General features: G+C 36.4%; 1 protein-coding gene and 1 long non-coding RNA gene across 2 annotated transcripts; both read right to left on the reverse strand.

Moving 5' to 3' along the window:
* Nucleotides 1-6,290: 6,290 nt before the first annotated feature.
* Nucleotides 6,291-8,106, reverse strand: LOC117963413 (uncharacterized). Its single transcript, XM_034903441.2, has 3 exons — nucleotides 7,644-8,106; nucleotides 7,159-7,381; nucleotides 6,291-6,555 (listed from the first exon to the last, which is right to left on the reverse strand). The coding sequence occupies exons 1-3, from the start codon at nucleotides 7,995-7,997 to the stop codon at nucleotides 6,323-6,325; spliced, it is 810 nt and encodes a 269-aa protein (XP_034759332.2). The 5' UTR covers nucleotides 7,998-8,106; the 3' UTR covers nucleotides 6,291-6,322.
* Nucleotides 8,107-9,131: 1,025 nt separating this feature from the next.
* On the reverse strand, nucleotides 9,132-10,896 carry LOC131697745 (uncharacterized). The gene is made up of 3 exons (XR_009307469.1): nucleotides 10,335-10,896; nucleotides 9,999-10,100; nucleotides 9,132-9,189 (listed from the first exon to the last, which is right to left on the reverse strand). It is a non-coding gene; the product is annotated as an uncharacterized LOC131697745 (long non-coding RNA).
* Between the last annotated feature and the right edge of the window lie 751 nt (nucleotides 10,897-11,647).

Here is an 11,647-nt window from a genome sequence, read left to right on the forward strand (position 1 = left end):
GGTCTTGTGCATAAACATGTCTTGTGCATATATATATATATATATATATATCCTTTTTTAACCGCTTAAATGATACATTTGTTGTGTTTTATTTGATTTAGATGCAGATTGGAGAACGACCTGAGCCCAATTTCTCACCTGAACCTGATGTAAGTCATTTATAAGTGTTACTTTATGTCTAAACTGGTTTCCATTGATAAGCCACTGTCAGCTTCTCTGTTGTGCAGGTCATAATATTTTGGTCCTCGATATTAAAGATGTGGAAAGCTGTATCAGTTCGTATATTTTTTACATTGACTACTGTGTATTACAACTACTGTAGTAATGTTATAGTGTATTATAAAGAATCAAATATCATTTACATAATTAATCTTTGAGGAATTATAAATCGGCTATATTAACTTAATAGTGCACAGACAATATAAAAAAAAGAACTGTCATTTGTTGGCCTGGCTTATTTATAATAGTCATTAGTTTAAGAGTTGTAAAGGTGTGTGTGTAAAGAATAGATGGATGGATAGGTACTTATGTATTATCAATTATTTTTATTTTCCCAAATTCTCCCTAGGATGCTGATGACCTGGTTTCATCTATTGAAGACTTGCTCGCTCTTCATGTCAACATTGTTGATATAGCATGTCACCTAAACATAAGCCTTAGCACAGTGTATCGAATAATTCATTATCATAATATCCCATAGAAACGTTTTACAGATATCTCTGATAATGATTTAAAGAAAGCAATTCAGGACATCAAAGAAAACCATCCACATGCAGGAGAGGTATATCTTCTGGGGCATCTTAGGTCACGTGACATATATGTACCTTGGAGCAGACTCAGAGATATTATACATGCAGTTGATCAAGCTGGCATTTCCATGAGACAGAGTTCTGTTATCAACAGACGAGTATATTGGTCCCCGTGCCCAAATTTTGTTTGGCACTTAGATGGACTACACAAAATGGTGCGTTGGAAGTTTGTGGTGCATGGTGGGATAGATGGTTACAGTAGGCTTATTGTCTTTCTCTCGTGTGCAACTAATAACAGGGCACTCACGGTTCTTGAGCAGTTTAACACAGCCGTTGAGCATTATAGATGGCCGTTGCATGTCCGCACAGATCATGGTGGTGAAAATTCACAAGTTTGGCATGCCATGACACAACATCACAATACAGAGAGGTCTGTAATCGCAGGTAGTTCTGTCCACAATGAACGCATTGAAAGAATGTGGCGTGACATAAATAGAATAGTCTCGTCACAGTTTCGTGAAATGTTTTACCACCTTGAATCGGAGGGTATCCTAGATCCACTAAATGAAGCAGACCTGTTTTGTTTACATTGGGCGTACTCTGACCTCATTAACAAAATACTCTCAGAACATACAAGAGCACACAATCACCACGGGGTATCAACTGAGGGAAACTTCACACCTTTGCAGCTCCATCACGCTAACATACACTTGATGGAACTTCACAGACATCAGAATGGAAGTCATATATCTGACATCCAAGACCATTTAAGCCATGGCACTACAGATATTGAACATGTTAGATTTCAGCCACCAAGCTCACTTCTGCAGCAGCTTAGACAAGAGGTGCCATGTGATGAAGTCACAATGGCAAATGCTGTTGAAATGTACAGGAAAGCAGTTCATTTTGTAGGTACATACCTCTTGGAAAATCAGGGTTAGGTATGAGTGTGCCACATAGGTGCCTATCTCTTGATCTCCAGATCTGCCTGTCAACCAGTTTCCTCTTCAAGATTGTAGGCGCTTATCCTGTATTTTGTCAGGGTCGGTTTCATTTTAGGGTCTTTTATTTCAGTTAGATATTCAGCAAGGGAATAATTTGTGTTTAACATTTTGTAGCATTCTAGTTTTTTTTGTATTTATTTGGTCAGTCTAATAGTTAATATAATTTTTTGTTTGTTTGTTTTGTGGTGGTAGGAATCAGGGTCACTCTGTTTTAAAAGTACCCAGTAGCAGAGTACTTTTTTTTCTTCTTCTTTTTTTTGATTTTGAGAAAGTGGGCATTGTCCAAGCTCTGCTCAACAGCCATTGTTTGTGGGCATTTCTGTGGAGGTTCAGGAAGTTTTTGCAAAACTAAGTGTTTTTTTTGGGAAAATAAAACCTTTAGTTTTTTTCAAAATTTACCTCCATAGCCCAGGTTTTACAATATTGTTCGAGTATGGCCGGTTTCTGTTGCAAGCCCTGCCCTGTGGGAGCCAGTAAGAGCAGGTCCTCAGCATAGAGCAGGCACTTTAGATGTCATCTAGAGCAAATCCAGGAGTGGAGGACTGTTCTAGTTCTGTAGCCAGCTGGTTGATATAAATGTGTGATTAACTGCTTATTCATGGCTGTGGAGGCTACAAGGGTTAACTATTATGCGTCTCGAGACAAGCGGTTATAGGTGTCTTCCTGAGGTGTAAGCATCTATATGTTAATTGCCCACACGCAAAACCTGTTTCAAGATGTATGGGTTACTGTGGGAGTCACGAGCTGAAGAACGGCTATTAGGGACTGGAGAAGAGAAGTTATTTCTATTTGCTTGCCTGGCTGTACGCGGCTACTTGGATCTGTACTGGTAAGCTGTGAACTATATTATTTACTCCAATAAACTTAATTAACTGGAATTGTCATTCCTGTGTACATTGATTTGATAACATCATACACCTTGCCTCCTATACCAGTCTGGAGGATTTTAAGATAGAGCTCTGGGTGCCAGATTGAAGTCTTTTTGAAGTCAACAAAGCAGGCAAAGATTTTTCCTTTCTTTTTGAGAGATGTGTTGATTAATCAGGGTGTGGCTGTGATCTGCAGTGCAGTGTTTACGGTGGCTTTTACACAGGACACTGTGCTCCTCTAGGCTCCGGAAGGGCAGTATTTGGCTATTCATGATGCTACAGAACAGCTTCCCCAGGTTATTATTATTATTATTATTATTTATTTCTTAGCAGACACCCTTATCCAGGGCGACTTACAGTTGTGTTACTGCTTACACAGATTTCTCTGTAATTATTGTGGTCAAATGTATCACCTTTTTATATATTGAGGTTATAGTCCTCTAGTCCATGTTTCTGAAAGATATTCAGTATTTAATACCAAGTTGAAGAGTTTTACAGGGCGCTCTATTGCTGGGTTACTGTGTTTTAGCATTTTGATGCTGTCTTGGCCACAGCTTTTTTAGATTCTAGAGTTTTAATTTTCTCTTTGACTTCTCGCAGTGTGATTGCAGGACTAGAGAAGGCTGGTTATCTTTTAATGACTTTTTCTAGTGTTTTTAGTTTGCTTTTCCATTGTAGGATTACTGGGCAATACATGAGGGTGATGTGGATTAAACTGGATACGTATGGGTGTGTTAAAAGCTGCATTACGGACATGTTATCTGACTGTCAATGTTGTTAAGCATCAACATAAAGTTGGTGAAATGCCAACATGAGTATGGAACGCAGGGTACTACAGCAGATAGCCATTGGCTAAAGAAAGGGTTGTATACATAAGAAAATGTTCCAATACTATTAATGTCACACACCAATAGACAACTTGCCAAAAGGTGTAGGCTGATAATTGACCATTTATAGTAAAATAAAAGGTGATATACAAGTAAAATGATGAGGGTGTTACAGATTTAGTTTTAGATTAGATTTTTCAGCAAGTGTTGAGAAAAAAAAAGTGATTAAAACTTCCAGGGCCTGGTTAACACCATTTACATTATGGCTATAATTTATTGATTAATACATTTTTTATGACTATCAGGTTTTTTCATATTGCTGTTTTTAGTCCATTTGTAGTTGGGCTACAACTTGTGCAGGTTTGATGGGGTGTTCTGGCTAATGTTGTGGATATAAGAGTACTGTCTGGCAGTGATGAGGTTTTATTATAAAAACATTTCTGTTGTGTGGGTTTAAATCTGTGATGGTATGGGCAACTACACTGCACCCTAATGTGGAGCTGTATATTTACCAAGTGAGGTCTCCCAGTTAACAATATGAACAATTAAAATGTAGGATTTAAATACAGATATGATAAACAATAGTAGAGAGCAGTAAGGTATTGTCCAGAAGGGAAGAGATGGTGAGAGAGAGAGAGAGAGAGAGAGAGAGAGAGAGAGAGAGAGAGAGAGAGAGAGAGAGAGAGTGGTAGATTCCAGAGAAATGGAGAGGGAGATATCAGAGAAGGAAGGGAAAGGTCAGATTTTGACAGGTTGTTTGGAGATTATGCAAGTGCATACAGGAGGAGATACAGGAGGATGGACTTGGTCCTACTTTTCAACTCAATCCTGTAAAAGTCACCTGCGAGACAGCAGTAAATTAACAGCGCAATCTACAGACAATCCTAGTCAGTTACAACAATTAGCTTTTAAACTGGCTTATTTAAAACAGCAGGCCAACACTACAATTAAGATTCAATTTAGCCACTTACTTGTTCCCAGTTGAAGTTGATCTTTCCTAGTCTAACCCAACATTAAAAATGTTTCTTGGGTGTTACAGAGAATGGGTAAATATTAAATTTAATTGAAAATAGTTTGTTAGCCTATTGCAAAAAAAAAAAAAGGTTTTTTTTTGTGTACAGCAGAAATAGCTAATGCAGTAGAGTATATACTTTAAACACTCAGTTACAGAATAATACTAAATTAAACTAGGATATGAATCTTTGTTTTTAACTATGCACATGTAATTTTTACCCGGTAAAATATTATAGAATTTATGACTGCAAAACATTGATAATTGTAAGAAATGTGCCATGTTTATTAGTTGAATTGCATGTGTTTTGAAATTAGGTTTATTTTTATAATAAATTTCAGTACAGAAAACATGTTTGAAAGTGTTTATTTCAATTAAATGACCTTAAGCAGTCATTTGTTAAGATGAACATTTACAGCAAATGTCAGAATCTACTAACACAATTGTATATATTATATCCTGTTGATACAGGAGACAGATTGCCATTGTTGGTCTACCCTACCTAGAGTAATATTACAAAACCAAGTAGTAACAGTAGTCAGCACAGGTCAAATCTTAAGTTCTTACCCAACAGCATCATTTTAGAGCAAAGGTACAATTGCCCCACCCCCATTAACACTGACAACTTTTTACATTGGTGAGGTTAACATCCACAACACTACAGTTGAACAAATGACATAACAATTGTGAACAAGGTTAAAGAAAAAAACCTTGTACCCATACCCGCCCTGAAAATACATGCAGCCACACTTTACACATCTTTTGATTAGAGACCTCAATTTTATTATCGCTGAAACAGCATTGGCCAATTCTGATTGTTTTAAACTTATTCAGATGTGCCTTTCTGGATGAATTTATTATAAACTATTTTGACAAAAGAAAAAAACAACCAGATTGGATTAATGATCTGATGTCAGGCTACTAAACATACCTTTCCAATCCACTCATTTGAAACAAACAGTACTTTAATTGTTATATTTATCCTGCTAATTATCAAATTGCCATTTATGAGCTGCCTGGTTTTCACAACATTCAGAATTAAAGTGGATTTATCCTGGATCTAAAGTATGCACATTGTTTCTTTATCAAATACATTGCTTCAATGAGTGACCTAAAAGTCATGGGGAATGACAATGTACATGGTTCTATACTTAAACATTTAAGTGTAGTCTTTTTAAAACAGATTGTGGATATGGCCCTCTCTGTCCTGGACATCAATGTCAACAGTCACACTGGTAACACTAAACAAAGGAAAAGTCATGGCAGCTTCGGACAGCAAATTCAAAATTAGTTTTGAATTGTTCTTCTGTCAAGCCGATTGGCAGCCTCAAAACAAGACCACAGGTGCTTACAGTTGGGAATTGTGAACCTCTAATGAATTCTATAGTTGGCTGAATCTCATATCCACCAATGGGAAATTGTTTTGCTCCAGTTAGGAACCTCAGTAGATCGTCCAAGGAACTTGCTGCATCTACAATATATACATATATAAAAAAGGCTATAAAACAGAATATACACCTGTATTAATTTAGATAACACGTACTACACTGCAATATCCAATTTTTCACAATACCTAAAAAAGGACCAATTGTGTATTTTTAAATGGGTAAAAGTCAAAGATTATGTAATTTTTTTTTTTTTTTTTTACTTTAATACTCAAGAAAAGCAAAAGTAGTTACTATGGTAATGGCAATACTTTAGATTAACCAAACATAGTAAATACAAATAGCACTGATACTTCATTGAAGACAGTGTTATTCATACTGGTTTCTATTATCACTTTCAGTAATGTAACATTCACTATATGGACATTATTGTTGCTTCCCAGTAAAAACCAAGTCCTATTTAGCTTAAGGAGAGATCAATACAAATTAAAACAAGTAAATATGAAAAATGGAAATGCACTATAATAAAAATTGTGCTTACTTAGGTTTGTCAAGCTGCTTAAAAACAGCATGAAATGCATCATTGCCTCTTCCTCCAAATCCCTTTGATTTGACCCCACTTCTAACAGCTCTGCCTCAAACATGTCATATACTTCATCAGGCTGTATTGTTGCTCTTTTCTGGCCACACAAAAGCAACTTCATCACATCTGTAATAGTTAACACATTTATGGTGGAGATTTAATGTAACATTCAAGTTCTAATAATTTATACTCTACATATTACTCAAAACTGTTGAAACTAGAGCACCTTGTCCAATAGAGGCAAATCTTTGCAGTAACTACTATGTTTGGACCCATTCAAGTTGGAGGGGAGAAAACAAGTGTATTTGGTCACACTTTAAAATGAGAAAGTTTAAGGTTATAATTTTGACTATACCTAGAAATACCCACTATTTTATTGCACACCACAACAGGCTTTTAAGGATGATACTTCACAACTTAAATACTGTGCATATTTCCAAAATCCCAAAGATGTGATTATGTATCAAATTTTACAGCAAATATTACAACAACTAAATATGTCAAGGGAGAAACCCTGTGGTCTAGCAAATCTAGTTTGACAGGGGCAACCTTGTTTCACCAAGGCTTATGGAGAATCCTCAAGTTAGCACTATTTTTCTAAGGTTAGGGTTAATTAGGGTGAGGCTTAGTCTGAATTGCCCAATTGGACGAGGCAAAACTAGACTCACTAGACCACTGGGACTTGCCCTTAACATATACATCATATCTACACATTGTAGATAGACTGACCTGGATGTTTTCTTATCAATGTTGCAATTCCAAATGTTTCGAGCCCTTCTTTGAATTCTTCAATTTGAGCACGATTCACTACGGAAGTGTAATATCTTGCAGCCGCTTGGGTGAAGTCTTTTTTTTGGGCATCATTGACCTCCCCTAGAAAGCTGATGTTTTCTGCTATTTTCTCCACAACTGGATCGCCAGTCCAGTCCCTCCTTCCCCGATAGTCTAATATCTACAGAAAGACAAACATCAGTTTACTACACTAAACAGATCAGCGCTTGATATCAAAATGTAAAAGTCACATTATTATTATTATTATACCAGACACACTTGTTAAGGGGGAGATAGATTTAGCAACACTCCACCACTTGTGCATTTGTAAATTTGTTTTAGTATACCTTTATTTTGCATAGCACGGTATATATGTATTATATTGTCCAACATGTAAAAATATGTAATTGACAATTGTTTTATAGCATATCTTCTACTAATACCTCTTTCAGCTTGCTTTGGACAGTTTCATCAGCAACATCATCTACAAACCACTGGTTGATTCCTGCAATGGTGTTGATCAGAGATTCTGCAAAAATATTGAGCTGTAGAGAACTCTGAACGAGAACAGTGCCAACAATCCTCCCTGCCATACAATGGGATCTGTTCTGCAATGTTAAAAAGTCAGGAGCTGGAATGAGGTGTCCTTCTTTCCCACACCAAAGTCCTCCCCAGTTGATCAGTCCACGAACAGTCAGTTCCATTAGATTGCGCCTAGGTCCTCCAGAATCAAGCCCTTGTTCTCCAACAAAAGAAACAATAAGATGTTTGTCCCAACCATAATCAGCTCGGTTCATCCAACGTAGCAAATCTTGGAAAGCATGGTTCCGTCTGACCTTGACATTCTGAACTCCATCAGCAAGAACTGAGGAGCAAAGTTCTGCTATTACACTTTCTGGGCTCCTGTTGACAAGAGGAAGATTAACCGTAATACATGTATTTGGGAGAGAAAAAAAAGTCTAAAACTTTATATACAGTACTATGGAATGTTATTCGGCTGATTACTTTAATAGCCCTGATTTGGGAAACGATTGATCAAACTGATCATAAGGAAAAACACTGCCTCACTGTATGCCAGAACATACATTGAGGGAAGTTACTTAATATTCTACAGATCTTAACACTAACCTAAGTCTAGAAAAGCTATATAGGTTAGTTATAAAATAGAAGAAAATAACAATTGTCAAATCATGGGATCCACCATGGTCAATCTGTCAGGCATATAGCAACTTAATCAGTAATGGTTATATTAATAAGCGTTTCAATTTGCAGTCCAACCCTATATTTGTATTACATATTTATTTAGTATCGCCATTTCTCAAAATACAAATACTAGCGGTGCTACTGAGGGTTAATATTTTAATGTTTGATCATATGTTACAAGTATATAATATTTTGTAAGCTAGATTAACTGGCTAAAAGTAAAGAACATAATGCAAGGTTTATGTATTACTTGTATTACTTGTATTGTAACACTTGAAATGTATTTGCTTACGATTGTAATTCGCCCTGGATAAGGGTGTCTGCTAAGAAATAAATAATAATAATAATAATAATAATAATAATAATAATAATAATAATAATAATAATAATAATGGCTTCATTTTCAACAAGTGAATTTACCTCAAAAACTAATCTAATATACAGTATGAGGTCCAAAGTACAAACTAGAGTGCTGGGACTTGCTTTTCCTGTAGACAACTAAAGAAATCTGACCATGAGTTACAAAATGCAGACATCTAGTATATTAAGTCATTGGAGCCTAAGGGTCAAGCTAAGGACCACTGAACAATTTACCACATTTTAAACTCACATGGCAAGATTTTTTATTTATTTATTTATTTATTTATTTTTTACAAAAATGCATACTTGCCTGTCTACACTGTGAGCTAATGTTCTAGTAGTCACCTCTGAGCAAGGTGACAGTGGGGGGGAACATCTTCAAAAATGTTTACATCATCATGCTCCGTGACTATGCTATTAAATAAACTGAGATAACAAGTTTACATTTTTTCAATAGCAAATATTACACACAGAAATAAGTGTTCTTGCAATTTAAAAAAAAGGGGGAGGGGGGATGTATATATACATATCATATAAAAAAAAATATATATATATAAGTGCATAAGTGCATTGCACTCCACAACACATTACTTACACATTCTTTACCCAACCATTTGGTGCTAATTAAATGTGGGATTTCTGGTAGCCCACCCCACTTACTGCCTTTCCCCTGCATTCTTCATTGCTCAATTGCAGCTAAAATGTATGCTTGTAGTAACACTAGACATTGTCATATCATATGAGCTATACCAACTAACCTCTCCATTAGAAATAATGTACACAAACATTGTTCACATTACCTTTCAGCACTATTGGAGTTCTATGATGTAGTACATTCTATAAGACCAAAAATGTACCTACATTAATACATACAACATTGTTTGTATAACCTACTGTAACTGTTAAGTCAAACTGAGAACAGCACCACAAGAAAGGTAACACTTGTAGTGTTTAAAGTGTGCAGTGTGGTTATTTTGCACGTATTGTGCCTGTCAGTCTTACAAAGGACCTCACCTGATCAGTTTATTAAACCACTATTCCCCTTTTACAGGAACTTAGTTGCCTGGAATTAGTGATCCTGTACATATTATATTTTTAGTTTTCCATAAGCGAATAGTTTAACATTTAAGACCAGGTTACTTAACCCAATATGATGAAACAAGACTGGAGAGAGCAAGAAAAATAAATAAATACAGGGGTACTAATATATATGTGTAACATCTCCTGTCCCTTACCTGTTCTAGCTGCTGAACATCATTTTCAAGATTTATTTGATGGGTCAATGAATTGGTAGAACTGAGGAAAGACAGAGTCTCCTTACTTGGTGATTCATGTTCCTGTTCCAGAAACAAACATTTTAAGCAAGATGTCAAGTATTTGTATTAAGCAACATTTCTTTCAAATGAAGGGATTACTGAAAAGGTATAGACAGCAAGCCTCAATATGACGTTGCCCTTCATTCACATGTACAAAAATATGAACTTGGTTTAACGTAGGTGTTGCACTTGATGAGTACTTCACTGTACATATTTGTAGGTACAGTTATTGTTCCCAAAACAAGTCAAATTTACCTCACTTTCTGGCAGGTTGTGGTGACTAAGAATGTACAGAGCTCCTTGTCCTGCAAGACTAATTCCAAGAAAAACTGACAGAGGTGTTGGGTTTGATCAGTTTCCTTCCACCTGGCAAACACTAAAAACAGTTCAGAAACTTATAACTGCGTTGAGTTGAAATTAAATTGTTCTGAAGAAAATAAGAGTAGGCTTATGTCAGGAAACTACTTAAAATAGAGAAAGATGTGTAGATAAACACTTACCTGTAAAAATGAAAAAAAAACTCTTCTCCATCTGCGCAGAACATTGTTTGAAAGAATGATCGAATTTCATGTTGCACCTCCTGAGAATTCCATGTAGAGTCCAGATTAAGTTTCCCTGTCAGCCCGACAGAAGCCAGTTTCTCCTTGTCCTGACCTCTTGGTGCTTTCCAAGAATTATCCTCTTGCTGAGGTGTACTAAATGGCATACATAGGATGTCTCTAATCACCACCCGGGCCCTTCCAGCTACAGTTCTTCTTCGCTTGGTGGAAGTATTTTGAGGCCTTGTTCTGCCACGAAACACTGAGGGTAGGGATAGAACTCTGCAGAGAATGAAATGGTTAAAAAAAATAAAATTCTGACACTTAAGCAAACAACTTTCTTTATTAATATTTTTTTGGCAGACAAACACTGGTACCCAGGGCTGCACAACAGAGAAGCTGACAGTGGCTTATCAATGGAAACCAGTTTAGACATAAAGTAACACTTATAAATGACTTACATCAGGTTCAGGTAAGAAATTGGGCTCAGGTCGTTCTCCAATCTGCATCTAAATCAAATAAAACACAACAAATGTATCATTTAAGCGGTTAAAAAAAGGATATATATATATATATGCACAAGACATGTTTATGCACAAGACCTTTTTTTTTTTGTAAAATTGCCATTTAAAATTCCCACTTGAAACAACATGATAGTAGCATTTGTCAACATCTGCCCATATGCTGAAACAAAGGCGCTTTACAGCAAAGTTTTACTAGCAGCCCTAAGTTCCAGAGTTTATGATTTCCCCGTGGTTACCTAGTTGACTTAAAAAAAATAAAATAAACTAAGGTTCATCAGACTTACCCGTGGCAGAGGTGATTCACTGCTGGGCCGCTGCCTATCATCAGACAGTTGAACTTGTACCAGTGGCCTCGCAATGGCATGCTGTACAGCAGGTTGTTGTACACCGCTAGTTCGAGGCTCAACTAATGATTGAACGAGTCTTGTTAGGCTGCTGATCCCATCAACAAGACTCTGTATTGAAGACCCGGCGATGAACACACGACCAGCAGCGTCAGCCATAG

Source organism: Acipenser ruthenus, chromosome 16 (genome assembly GCF_902713425.1).
Source record: "Acipenser ruthenus chromosome 16, fAciRut3.2 maternal haplotype, whole genome shotgun sequence".
Classification (NCBI taxonomy): domain Eukaryota; kingdom Metazoa; phylum Chordata; class Actinopteri; order Acipenseriformes; family Acipenseridae; genus Acipenser; species Acipenser ruthenus.